Source organism: Fusarium phalaenopsidis (assembly GCF_050370095.1).
Source record: "Fusarium phalaenopsidis strain FUZ10S chromosome Unknown contig_32296, whole genome shotgun sequence".
NCBI classification, from domain to species: domain Eukaryota; kingdom Fungi; phylum Ascomycota; class Sordariomycetes; order Hypocreales; family Nectriaceae; genus Fusarium; species Fusarium phalaenopsidis.
Window position 1 is genome coordinate 908,367 of NW_028145408.1, and position 13,836 is coordinate 922,202.

The 13,836-nt window shown below is 53.2% G+C and overlaps 3 protein-coding genes across 3 annotated transcripts; 1 reads left to right on the forward strand and 2 right to left on the reverse strand.

Moving 5' to 3' along the window:
* Positions 1-707: 707 nt before the first annotated feature.
* On the reverse strand, positions 708-2,494 carry LRP88_05864 (uncharacterized protein; the record flags this gene model as incomplete). Its single annotated transcript, XM_083242408.1, has 6 exons — positions 708-736; positions 790-973; positions 1,030-1,139; positions 1,192-1,671; positions 1,719-2,026; positions 2,184-2,494. The coding sequence occupies 6 exons, from the start codon at positions 2,492-2,494 to the stop codon at positions 708-710; spliced, it is 1,422 nt and encodes a 473-aa protein (XP_083101344.1).
* Positions 2,495-4,508: 2,014 nt separating this feature from the next.
* On the reverse strand, positions 4,509-6,014 carry LRP88_05865 (histone chaperone NAP1; the record flags this gene model as incomplete). Its single annotated transcript, XM_083242409.1, has 5 exons — positions 4,509-4,559; positions 4,611-4,939; positions 5,003-5,716; positions 5,794-5,873; positions 5,968-6,014. The coding sequence occupies 5 exons, from the start codon at positions 6,012-6,014 to the stop codon at positions 4,509-4,511; spliced, it is 1,221 nt and encodes a 406-aa protein (XP_083101345.1).
* Positions 6,015-7,642: 1,628 nt separating this feature from the next.
* On the forward strand, positions 7,643-13,708 carry LRP88_05866 (putative acid anhydride hydrolase; the record flags this gene model as incomplete). The annotated part of the gene is made up of 13 exons (XM_083242410.1): positions 7,643-7,792; positions 7,861-10,011; positions 10,062-10,215; positions 10,267-10,599; positions 10,789-10,913; positions 10,964-11,196; positions 11,246-11,715; positions 11,772-12,021; positions 12,420-12,463; positions 12,525-12,885; positions 12,948-13,152; positions 13,202-13,456; positions 13,514-13,708. The coding sequence occupies 13 exons, from the start codon at positions 7,643-7,645 to the stop codon at positions 13,706-13,708; spliced, it is 4,926 nt and encodes a 1,641-aa protein (XP_083101346.1).
* Between the last annotated feature and the right edge of the window lie 128 nt (positions 13,709-13,836).

The following is a 13,836-nucleotide window of genomic DNA, read 5'->3' on the forward strand; positions in this document are numbered from 1 at the left end:
GAAACTCAGTCTGCCTGAACAAGGCAGAACTACCGTGTCTGCATCTCACCAACAAGCAGCTTGGGCCGTGCTTATCTCGTAAGCCAGAGCCTTCTTGGTTAACTATTGGATCACACATCTCCAGAGCCAAGAACCACTTTCACAGAGGCCAACAGAAAAGATATGGGTCCTTAACATGTCTCACTTTGATCCGGATTGGTCCTATTTTGGTATTTCTAAGCTTGTGTTGAAGTCTTCTGCTCCATTCAAGGCCGCTAAATCCATGGCTTTTCCCATATACCCCGTACAGTGCTACCGATTCGCCCAGCCAGTCGATTTGGGGCTTCATTCCTGTATCTCCAGCCCCTAGCACCAGCCGCAAAAACAATAACTACATCCCCCTTTTGTTCCCTGGCCGGATACATACAGTCCGCCACAGGGCAGAGTCCGTCTCTTCCGTCTTGCGCAGCGTTCCCTACCGGTCCACGATCTCCAGGTCGTGAGCTGAGTTGAGCATTCCATGGCTCGGTCCTCATTCAAGTATTCAATGCATCAATGCGTCAGTGACGATTCTGGGGATGGAGACGGGCCAGAAAGGCTGGGCCGCCCCCTTTATTTCCCCTTTCTCCATGCCTAATGACCAGTGCGTCGTTGGTCTCATCGCGTTTCTTTTGTTTCAAGGGTAAGGGTTGAACCTCACAACCACCATGCGGCCTCTGCTTCATTATTTAATACAGGACACGGGTCATGATGCGAGCTGTGCATGCATTAGTTTAACGTCTTGGCTATGTTTTTCTGCGCTTGACTTACAGCTGAGAGCCTCGAGGCTGTCAAAGATATCCTTGATCTGCTCATACTTGACGCTGCTAACGTCGGCCATGAGGTAAGCCACATCGCCTCTGCTGTCAGAGATCTGCTTGTCGACGTTGTGGTCGCCAAGAATCTCGTTGACCTTTCGGAGCACACCGGGGACGTTTCGGTGGATGAAAATAACCTGCAATGCATGTCAGAATATTCCGATACTTCCAAGTGACACAAAGTCAAACTTACACGAGCGGTGTCGGACTCGTCCAGAGTCAAAGAGCGCATCTGCACCTCGGGAACGTTGACGCTGCCCAGAGTGATACCCTGGTTGATGTAACGCACCAAAGCCTCGCTGACTATTAAAAGAGTTAGTCGTATTTCATCAGGATTTCTGCATGGCGAACCTACCCTCGATACCAATGGCACGCTGAGCCTCCTCAGTGCTGCCACCAATGTGGGGGGTCAGAATGAGGTTCTTGAGGCTCCTCAGGTCCTCGCCCCAGGTGTTGAGATCGTTGGTGAAGTAGTCGCCGTTAGCGGCGGGCTCGTGAGGGAAAACATCGATGGCGGCGCCAGCAATCTTGCCGGTGCGGCTAGCCTTGATGAGGGCGGGAATATCGACAACGCTGCCGCGGCTAGCATTGATGAGGTAGGCGCCGGTCTTCATTTGGTCGAACTGGGGGCCCGAGATCATGTTGCGGGTCTCGGGCAGATCGGGGACGTGCAGACTGACAAAGTCGGCCTCCTGGAGGAGCTTCTCGAGAGTCGGGACCTGGCTAGCGGTTCCCAGAGCCATCAGGGTCACCACATCGTAGTAGATGACATTCATACCCATGGCCTCAGCCAGGACGGACAGCTGAGAGCCAATGTGACCGTAACCAACAATACCTGCGGGCCGTTAGCATTGACCTCCAAGCTCATGGTATAATACGCACCCAGAGTCTTTCCACGAATCTCCCAGCACTTAGCGCTGACCTTGTTCCAGGTTCCACGGTGCATCTCATTGGATCGATCGCCGAGCTGACGAGCGAGGGTGATGATTTCGGCAATGACGAGCTCGGCGACACTGCGGGAGTTGGCGAAGGGGGAGTTGAAGACGGCGATACCATGGCGGGCAGCGTAATCGAGGTCGACCTGGTTGGTACCGATACAGAAGCAGCCGATGACGAGCAGGTTCTTGGCCTCGCGGAGGACCTTCTCGGTGAGCTTGGTCTTGGAACGGATACCGATGACTTGGACTTCGCTGTCGCAATCGTTACGTTAGCACAAATGGCGGGGTAAATAAGATTATAAAGGAGCTCAAAGCGAGGGGCATGTGAAGCTTGGTGACAATGGAGGGGCAATGTTGTCGCAGCAGAAAAAAAAAATGTTGGAAATGGCGGGGCATTGCATCAACATACCGAATCTTCTCAATGAGCTGGTCCTCGGGCAAGGAGGTCTTAATGGCCTCGACCTGGTAGCCCTGGGCCCTCAGGATCTCCTGTCCAGTGACATTGACATTCTCGAGAAGCAGGATCTTGATATCCTGGGAGTTGAAAGGCTTGAGAACCTTGGGGGCGCCACGGCTGGGGAGGTTGGCGGCCCAGCTAGGAGGAGGAGAGTGGAAAGAAGCGACTGGGGAGGTGGAAAGGTTCTGGTCCCAGCTGTGGGAGACTTCGCGCTGAGCAGCAGCGGAGAGGCTGCCAGCAATATTTTGAGGAGCAGGCGTCATGATGGTGTGTGGTTGTTTTGTTAGAGTAGAATGGAGGGGCAGATGGCGGCGGGGTGGTCGGAGGACTCGGAGGATGTTTTATCGAGAAACACGAGAAAGGTAAAGACAAGCCGCTTGCTGTTGTTGGAACCACGAGGGAATTGCGATGCGGTTATTTTGGGGGTGCGAGAAATTGGTCAGAGACAAAGGGAGGGGCCCAATTGTATTTATGATGCGGCAAACGTTCTACTCCAAGCGCAAAGGCTATGATGACTCGTCCGCTTCCGCTGGCTTGGTGGACACAGCTACGTACGTTGCTCTTCCATCCAATGTATAAAATGTACCTCGACTTTGGATATCGGCCCGGGCAATTCACTGCCGTCCACCTGCGACGGGCCGGACCCAGCTTCAGAATCCACGTGTAGAGAGCTTCTACCGAGTTCCGATGCCTGAGTCATCCAGAATTGATGCCATCGTTGCCGAATCAGAGCCCAATTCGCACTCGGTCAGAGAGAAGACGGGATCAGGGTACCCTTGCAACTCTAGGTCACTCTTGGTGAAACTACATGAACTCGACGCGGCTGAGTGGGAGGAAAAAGTACGGGTACAAGGCGAAGGGAGCAGAAAAACTTTTCCCCCGTTCTCGGCCGCGGCCAAGTTACCTGTCGTTCGACCTTGAGGATCGAGGCAACGAGTTAGAAGCCTCCATCGAATAGCCTGCCTCGACTCGTCCCAGTGACTCCCCGCTAGCAAATTCCCGGGACTGACTGGACGCGCTTAGACGAGCCCAGCCCTGAAAGGGAGCCCCGTTGCAAGGCGGGTTCCCACATTATAAAAAATCGCCGCAGCATCCTTTGACCCTTGGCCGAGACAGGTAATGCCACCATGCCGTCATGCAATGGCGTCAATCTCTGCATTTGCCGGCGGCGCATGGTGGTCGGTTGCTGGGCGATGCGTTGCCGCTTCCAGAAGTCCCGCGTCGGCGAAGTCGAATCTCGGTGCAGGATATGCAGCTCGGCGGCGGAGGCGGCGGTGATGGGCGGGGGATATACGGACATCACCCCGGAGCTTGCAGTACCTTGCATTGTGACCTCCGAATAGTTCCCCGGTTGATGAGTGTATAATGTCGACGGCAGTTGTCATTCCCGGTCCCTGTTGATGGCTCTCGGTGCTTGGTCCATTATGAATTCGTCGGCGAAACATTGTATTTCGCCGTCTACTTGTGGTAGCCTTACCCTATATGTGTAGAGTCGACTCACGGATAGTCTCTTTTCTGGCGGTAATCGGCTTTCTACCTATGATGGAGGCTATATGTGGACTTTGATGTTCCTTCCCGTGCCAATGGATGTATGGATCATGTAGTGATTCATCATGTCGGTGGTCAATTGGGCATATGGTGAAATCCATGGTGTTGATTATCAACCCCAGAGACTCCACACCGACAACCGCTTCACATCAACATTCCTTGTCATTGTAAACACTCCACCAAGACAGTCACAAGAGACACCAGACATTTCCATACTTGCATCAACATTTTCAGCTTACATTGTGGCAAAACTCATTCTCTATGTATTATGCACCGGAAAACCTTGCACCCTGTAAGAACCATCCGTCACTAACCTTACCTCCATGACAGGACGAAATTAACATCAGTGTAAGAAAAAATCAGAGACAAGAACCCCGAAAAACGAAGAAAAAAGAGGCTGCCAAAAACAAGGGAAACATGAGATGCGGGCCGACTCTGCCCCTCTGGCTGTCTATGAGATGGTTTCCAGTCCCAGAGTTTTGCTGCGAACTTTGCTGGTTCCTGCAAAAGATGCCTATCAACTGACCATGCTACCCCTTGAAAACGGCACCGGCTGGATCGCCGACCTGCTTCAACCGCTTCCTGTTTCTGTAGCCTTTTCTCCTGTCGTTCGCCGCCCGTCCATTTTCCGAGGTAGATCGGTGGCTTAGATGTAATCCTCAAACCCCACGGGACCCTTTCATGTCATGAGTGTGTGAATGCCTGGCGTCGCTTTTTTTATTGCTTCGCTCAGCTCTGTTTGCACTCGGCAGCCTCCTGCTTGGGCTTGCCAGACTCGTCCTGCGTACGCTGTTAGCTGCATCATTACATCTCGGGTGGGCCGCCACATACATCGTCGTCTGACTCCTCCTCGTCATCGTTCTCTTCGCTCAGGTCATCCTCATCCTCGTCATCATCATCGTCGTCAAAATCGGCACCGTCGAGCTCGTCGTCTGAGATCTCCTCGAAGGCGAGAGCCTCGCCAGTAAACCAGTCGATGGCGCGGGGGATCAGCTTCTCCTTGATGTCCTCACCGAGCTGGTAGTCGAGCTCGAGACGCTCCTCGATATCGGACTCGGCATCCTCGTCGTCATCATCGGTAGGAGCCTTGGGTGGCGAGAAGAAGTTGAAGAAGGACTCGGTAGGGACGGTCTTCTTAACGATACGGGTCTGCTTGGTGTCTGAAAAAGGGTTAGTTGAGCTGCTCGGACTGGAAAAAGCGCAGCCAGTAAGCCATCACTCACTCTTGTTCCTCTGCTTCTTGCTCTCGACTCGGACAGTGAGGTCACGGCCGGGCAGCCACTCGATCTTGTCACCCTCAGCATGGTCGTAGATAAAGTCACCACCGTAACCGCTCTCATTCTGGTAGTAGTAGGTCTTGGAAATGGTGGTGTTCTTGAAGTAGTCGTTGGGGGCGAACTCGAAGATGAGGCGGAATCCGGGCTTGTCCAGGTACTCCATGCGGATGTCAGTGACGTGCTTGAGGGCACCCTCATCACGGTCGGTGATCATCTCGGCAAGGGAGATCTGGTTCTTCATGGCAGAGAGCCAGAACTCGGGGATACCAGACACATTGTCGGGGATCTCGGACTTCTGCTCAGGCTTGGGGGCATCACCCTCAGCCTCGGGCTCATCCTCCTCCTCGCCGGCCTTGACCTCTTCCTCGGTGGGCTCAGACTTTCCGTTGACGATGGCGGAACGCTTCTCGTAGAGGGGAGAAAACTTGGCGAAGTACTTCTTCTCGAGCTGAAGCACCTCCTCCTGGAACTCGGCCTCGAGCTTGGAGTGGTCTTTCTGAATGCCCTTGAGGCCAGCGACACGGCGGCGGACGGGAGCGGGCAGGGACTCGATGTAACCCGAAGATTGGCCCACGAGGGAGCCGAGACGACCCTGAATCATCTGGATGAGCTTGGGGTTTTGGGCGAAGACGGAAGCCGCGGCGGCACGGTCCAGATCCTCTATAGCGGGGTCAGAACAAGCTTCATTGTGGTTTCTCGTTGACCGAGCAGGTGAAGAGTCGCAGAAAGACACTCACCCTCCTTGATACTAGCGACGCCCGGCTGCTGAGCGTGGGAGGAGATGGGAGCGGTGGCAGCGGGAGTGTTCTGAGGCGTACTGAGTGAAGGTGGGGTAGTTAGCATCGTGGTCCGTGAAGCGGCGGGCAAAACATCAATAAAGAATGGCATCTGGAGTCGTAAAAATGACTTACGGAGCCACAGTCTCCTGAGGACGCTTTCCACGAATCGGCTCGGCCATGGTGTCTGATATGAGGGGATCCGAAGATGCGCTTGGGATACGTCTTGGGGGAGACGGAAGATGAGGTTGAGAAGGAGGAAAGGAAGTTGAGGGAGCGACGGCCGTTGACGTTTGCTAAATTTTGGTGGGGGGCGACAAGTTGAAAAAAATTTGGCTGGTAGGTACACAAGCAGCGCTCACTTGTTGGGCCGCCCACCAAGCACCAAGCTCAACTGGTCGATCGCCTAAAAAACCCAGACTGTGTGAAAGAGGGGATGCTCTAGCCTTCTGGGAGAGGCGGGAAGAGGGGTGTGGAGCGTGGAGGCGCTGTGAGATAGCGGAGAAGGGAGACAACAGAAGGGAGACTGAGCCACAGAAGAACAGTGCGTGAAGCACAGTAGCCGCACTATTCCCACCGACCGCCCATTTCTGGGACCGAATCATGTGCCAGGGCCTGTGGCGCATGGCCCGTGATGCACCCTGACTCGCCCATTCGCAGCCCAAGGAAGCACTCGCCACAATCCAGAGAAATTCCAGAAACCCAGATCCCTTCCCTTCCCTTCCCTTGCCTCTCAGTCACCCTCGGGTCAGCCCTTCAGTCACCGGCCCTTCTCTTCCCAGACACCAAGACACTGGAATGGTGGCGCCCCAAACCAGGAACAGCACGCCGTCCCCCGGATTGGATCTCGGACTTCTTCTTTTGTTGACTTCGAGACACCCGGACTCGCCCGATGGGGAACTCGGGATTGTTTGATAACTACGTAGCCCCGTTCCGTAGGTTGCTCACAATCTCGGGAGCGGCATTGGCCTCAAGCAAGCGAAGTTGGGCCCCAAAGCAACGGTTCACACGGAGCCGGCTATCAAAAGAAACGCCCAGCCAAGAAAGACAAAAAATGCTGGCCCCTTCCTTGCCCTTGGCTCGGATGGAAGGGTTGAAGGGAAACATGTTTCCAACAACTCACCATACCCCTACGTGATAAAACGCGGCTCGCACGCACTGTGACAGACCCTGCGTTTCCTCGCAACGAGGTGAACGATTGGCTGGATCATGATCAAGGACCGATACCAACAAGTCAAGGGATGCGTCACGAATCGCGCCCTGATGGTACGCGGAGCGGGCTGCCTGGCTGGCGTCTCATTCGCCCAATGCTTCTTCCTTTTTTCCTCTGCAGCAACTGTTGATGGATATTGGTGGCTAACAGAGACCGCCCCGGCACACTCATGCATTCTGGGGCCATTTACCTAAGAATCCCTGATACTGAGAGTACCATCATGAGATTTGCTAGCTTCTTCAGGTCTTGTGCATTAGGACCCAACTGCAATCGTAATACTATGCGTTTCCCATAGATACTGATTCATAGAAATACCTGAATTCGCATTGGTCTTGTCAGCCAATCATGTGATGCATGTTTCTCTCGCCCTGTTGTGATGACAGCCTTGCATCCTGCATCGGCAATCGTCCAATCATCGTCATTGCGGGGCAAACTCGGCATCGAATCGCTATGACTCGCCTCAGCCTGGCCAGGGCACGAGCGCTGAACCAACGACGTAATCGCATCGCGACAACCACAATCGAATTATCCGCAAATCGTCAATCCATCATCAAGTATTTGCGGACGATGAGAGCCGGACCCCCTTGAGACACCTTGATGGAAGACGATGCTCCTCTCAGCCCGGATCCGGGCCAGGATCACCATGACGGCCATCACAGATCCAATGGTCGCGTCTCTCTGTATCGAGTTGGCTCTAATATGAGCAGATCCAGCATCTTTGAAGATGTAGAGATGGCTCATGAAGAGGTAGGACAGCTCTTTCAATTGGTTACCATGTTCCAGCATGGATCAAACTGACTTAATTCTCTTATCAGCTCTACTCCGGACCGGTTGCTGAAAGTCTCCCCACCAGCGTATCAGCTTTTTCGCACCGCAGACCACGCGCCGACTCGACGACCAGTTTCACCTACTACGATGACGATGCCGATGGCTTCCCAGATGAGGAAGACTCAGAGAGCGTTGCCGTCCAAAGTATCCCCGGTGACTATATTCGGCGAAGCGTCTCGGACATTGGCGACTTGGAGTTTGGAGCTGATGCTGTCGAAGACGAGGATGAAGAGTTGGATCACGACTACCGTGTCTCGGAGGACGACTATGCCCTTCGCAGACACTCTTCATCGTACTCCCGAAATTCGGTTCATGCTCGTCTCTTGCGACGGGACAGCACGGCCACAATCGGAAGTTTCCGCCGACATGGTCGGACCAGCCAGAAGATTTATATGGTCAACGAGGACCTCACAATCGCAATTGCAGGTTTCAAAACCAGCCGTACCGGCTCTGCAGTATATCTGCTGCTATGCATTCTAACCTGTGGGCTGGCCTACCTCCTTTTCCGTTGGCTGCCCCGGTGGTATGTCGGCCTCCTTGGACAGCCATGCGCCCTGCGGGACTGCGAATGGGTTGTCATAGAAAACCAATGGGGTGAACTTGCCACCATGTCGGTTCGCTCTCAGCCATACGGGCGGCCGTTGTCGACAGTTTTTGGCCTGTCCGAGAAGTTCTACTCAGAAGTCTTGGACGATGATGATCCTATTATCGATGACCTCCGAACCCTCGATTACCGTTACGTCCGGTTTTGCTTCCACCCTCTCAAGGATAAGTTTGTGCTTTTCAATGGGTGGAAGGATCCGAATTGGACCGATGTGCGGCTCACTCGCGCTGGACTTGACAGCGATGAGAAGGGTGTCCGTGAGATTGTCTTTGGCAACAACCTGATTGACATTGAGCAAAAGACGATGGGTCAGCTCTTGGTTGATGAGGTGCTCCATCCATTTTATGTCTTTCAGATTGCCAGTCTTGTACTCTGGTCTCTGGACAGCTATTACTACTATGCGGTTTGCATCTTTCTCATGTCTGTTGGTAGCATTACAGCTACGCTTCTCGAGACACGGGCTACTATGCAGCGCCTCCGCGAGATCTCGCGCTTCGAGTGCGATGTTCGAGTCCTCCGTAACGGATTCTGGCGGTTCATCAGCTCCAGCGACTTGGTCCCTGGCGACGTCTACGAACTCAGCGATCCCAGTCTCACACAGTTTCCAAGTGACAGTCTTTTGCTCACTGGGGACTGCATTGTCAACGAGAGTATGCTCACTGGCGAGTCAGTTCCTGTCTCGAAGCTCCCGGCCACCGACGAGACGCTGCGCTCTATGGACTTGGCGGCTTCTTCAGTAACGCCTGAGACGGCTCGGCACTTCCTTTTCGCTGGTACCAAGATCATTCGTGCGAGACGGCCTCAGGACGATCAGGATGGCGATGCCGTTGCGCTTGCACTCGTTGTCCGGACTGGTTTCAATACCACAAAGGGGTCTCTGGTACGGTCAATGCTGTTCCCGAAACCATCTGGGTTCAAGTTCTACCGTGATTCGTTCCGGTATATCAGTGTTATGGCGATTGTTGCTGCGATCGGTTTCCTGGCCTCGTTCGTCAACTTCATTAGACTGGGACTTGCCTGGCATTTGATCATTGTGAGAGCACTCGATCTCATCACCATCGTCGTGCCTCCAGCTCTGCCTGCTACCCTGACAATTGGAACAAACTTTGCTCTAAGTCGGCTCAAGAAGAAGCAAATCTTCTGCATCAGCCCTCAGCGAGTCAATGTCGGTGGAAAGCTGGATATCATGTGTTTCGACAAGACAGGCACGTTGACGGAGGAGGGCCTGGATGTTCTCGGTGTTCGAGTTGTCAACCGGGACTCCAACAAGTTCGGCGAGATCATCACTGAGCCTCAGATGCTACTTGCCGAGGCTACGCGGCAGAATGCCCAGGACACTTTCCGAGCAGCCTTACATACCATGGCCACCTGTCACTCTTTGCGGTCTGTAGATGATGAGCTGGTCGGTGATCCCTTGGACCTCAAGATGTTCGAGTTTACGTGCTGGACATACGAGGAAGGAAAACAAAACGTTGCAGAGGGTGAAGATGAGGAACAAGGTGGACTTGCGCCATCGATTGCAAGACCTCCCAACGTAAGCAAGTCATGTCTCGTCTGGTTAAGTGGATGCTAACGTTCAATTAGGCAAACCTCGAACTCGGTGTGCTCAAATCGTTCGAGTTTGTCTCCCAGCTTCGACGAGCCAGTGTTATCGTCCGTCAATTTGGCCAGAAAAGCGGTGATATTTTCGTCAAAGGTGCCCCTGAAGCTATGAGGGAGATCTGCAGGCCAGAAAGCTGTAAGTATTGCGTAATTCGCCGAGAGATTTACGCTGACTGTCCCCGTATAGTTCCCAGTGATTATGACGAGCTTCTATCGTTCTACACGCACAAGGGCTACCGTGTCATTGGTGTTGCCAGCCGTCACCTCAAGAAGCTTAGCTGGGTCAAGGCTCAGAAGATGACTCGAGCTGATGTCGAAAGTAACCTCGACTTTGTAGGATTCATCGTTTTTGAGAATAAGCTCAAGCCTACTACGGCGGGAGTTTTGGAGGAGCTTCTTGCTTCCAACATTGGAGCTGTGATGGTTACTGGAGACAACATCCTGACTGCCATCAGTGTCGCTCGGGAGTGTGGCCTTATGGATCGAACTGCTCATTGCTTTGTACCTCGCTTCATCGAAGGTAAGTTTGGAGCCAGCAAGTAATGAGAACCGTGCTAACTTGGTAGGCGATTGTCGTGATGCGGAGGCAAAACTACAGTGGGAAAGCATTGATAACAACCTGTACCACTTGGACGAAGCAACGTTGCTAGTGAGTTGGCACTACAAGTCGCCATGAGTTGCGTTCGCTAACATTAGCAGCCTCTACCAGCGCCCCCGGAGGATGATGCATCTCTGCCATATGACATATCTAACTTGCGTAATTACTCATTGGCCGTTACTGGCGATGTGTTCCGCTGGGTTGTGGACTTTGCATCACCTCAAGTTCTCCAACGAGTTCGTCTATGCAATGTTTTGTCTTGCGGCTTAGCTAACATGGAATGCAGATGCTCATCTCTGGCAAAGTGTTTGCGAGAATGTCCCCTGATGAAAAACACGAGTTGGTTGAGAAGCTGCAGAGCATCGACTACACGTGCGGCTTCTGCGGCGATGGTGCGAACGACTGTGGTGCCCTGAAGGCAGCAGACGTGGGCATTTCCTTGTCCGAGGCAGAGGCTTCCGTGGCGGCCCCGTTCACCTCCAGAGTTTTTGATATCGGCTGTGTCTTGGAGGTTATCAAGTAAGTTGGCAGTGATACCAGGTTGAGTAGTGATCTAACAATTTCACAGGGAGGGTCGAGCGGCCTTAGTGACGAGCTTCAGCTGCTTCAAGTACATGAGTTTGTACTCGGCAATCCAGTTCACCTCGGTCACGTTTCTCTACGCCAGGGCCTCCAACCTGGGAGACTTCCAGTTTCTGTTTATCGATCTCCTCCTGATCCTCCCTATCGCCATCTTCATGGGATGGGCAGGGCCAGCACCAAAGCTCTGTCGCAAGCGACCCACGGCGGACCTGGTATCGCGCAAAGTGCTTACGCCACTGCTGGGCTTCATGACCATTTGCGTTCTGTTCCAGACGGTGACATATATCACGGTCAAGGAACAGCCGTGGTACATTCCCCCAGAGGTGCACCGCGATGAGCCCAGCATCCAAAACTCCCAGAACACGGCCCTCTTCCTGTTTTCTTGCTTCGAATATATCTTGTCTGGAGTGATCCTCAACGCGGGACGGCCGTTCCGGCAGAGGATAACGCAGAACTGTGAGTATTTAAAATTACGCCGCGTAATGAGCTGGGCTGACTTGAGATGTTTGTAGGGCCATTCATCACGACTGTCGTTATAGCCCTCTTGATCACCGTGTACATGATTCTCGTACCGGCTCAGTGGGTGATCAATCTGATGGAGCTGACCAAGATGAGCTGGGACTACGAACTGTTCCTTATTGGATTGGGAGTTGCCTACTTCGTTGTGGCCTGGGCATTCGAGCACTTCTTGGCTCTACAACTTGCCCGATATATCGGGGTTGTTAAGGAGCGAATCACGGGAAAGACAAAGAAACGCAAGGAGTACAAAATCATTAGGGAAGCAGCTCGGGTATGATATTGGGATGTGGTTGATGTGAGCCAATGGCTGAGTTGGATTGGTTGGCGATGTTGGAGCCACGATAAAAGCATTTGGATGAGATGGAGTATGAAGTAGAGCATCCATAGCGAGTTGACCAATTTTCTATCGGAACACTCGGATATTCGAACGCAATTGCGTGTATGCAATGGTTGGATATATACCTACAGCTGTTTACATGGCATCTTGTCGATTTATGCAGAGTCAATGACGTAGTTGACTTGGTGTGGACATCACGCACAGCCTCGGCAACCAGAACAACAGCCATGTACAAATTGACGATAATTTGATGTTTGGCCATAGACTTCGATCAAGCTGAATGATACCTTTCGAGCTGGAATAGGTACACAGAGCAAGTATACGCGGGCTTCTTGAAAATGAACTATGGTGAGTATCATCACCACTCATTCCACTCAACCCCAAAGACACCATCTAACATGTTCATCAGACTGGATTCTCGATGGAGGCTACCTCCCCCATGCCGTCATTCGTGTCGGCATCAGACGCCAGCTGCGGGAGCGAATCGACTCCATTGCAAGTACCTCTCTCAGCGCCGCCTTTGGGCGCAAGATGAATTACCTGGAAAAGCTGCGCACGCGACCCATGGCCATCGAGACGGCCACGGCCAACACGCAGCACTATGAGGTCGGAACTGGCGTGCTGGCAGCGTGTCTGGGGCCAAGGATGAAGTACTCTTGCTGTCTCTACCCCAAGGGCAGGGAGACGCTGGCTGAGGCTGAGGAGGCCATGTTGGCGCTGTATCTGGAGAGGGCCGAGCTTAAGGATGGGATGAGAATTCTTGATCTCGGGTGAGTTGAGCTGGGGGAGAAGTGAGTTACTCATGAGAGACAGGCTAACTCATGATATCTAGCTGTGGATGGGGATCTGGTGCCATCTACTTTGCCGAGAAGCTGCCCAACTCGCACATCACAGCCTTTTCCAACTCCCGGACACAGAAGGAGTATATCGATTCGGTGGCCCAGGAAAAGGGCATCACAAACCTCGAGGTCATCACCGGCGATGTCGTCGACTACGAGTTTGAGCCCGAGTCGTTCGACCGCGTTGTCTCCATCGAGGTATGCCCCCCTTTTCTTAAATCAGTAACATCTCACTGATAGCCCATAGTTGTTCGAACATATGAAGAACTACGAACTGCTCATGGCCAAGGTGTCACGCGCCCTCAAGCCCGGGGGCAAGCTCTTTGTGCACATCTTTGCTCACAAGACAGATCCCTACGACTACGAGGAGGGCTGGATGACGACTCACTTCTTCACCGGCGGGACCATGCCCTCGGCCGATCTTTTGCTGTATTTCCAGCGGGATCTCCAGATTAAGAACCAGTGGTGGGTCAATGGCCAGCACTATTCCAAGACCTGCGAGGTGAGCCCTCCCCCTTTCTCCTTTTGTTTTGAATCCCGCTGACTCTTTGGTAACAAGCACTGGCTGTCCAAGATGACGGCCAGCAAGAAAGAAATCTGGCCGCACCTCATCGAGACGTACGGCGAGGAAAACGCAACAACGTGGTACAACCGCTGGCAAATCTTCTACATGGCGTGTTCGGAGCTGTTTGCGTACGAGGGCGGAGACACCTGGGGCGTATCGCACTATCTGTTCGAGAAGCCGGGCGCGTAGTTTGGGACTTGGAAGTGTGTTGCATCTTTTGATTTCATTCCTGAGCTTCTCCTTCATCTGCTCTATATACACCGCACCAAAGCCCATGTCTCTTGGCGCCCCAACGCTCGTGTTGTCGTAGATGCTGC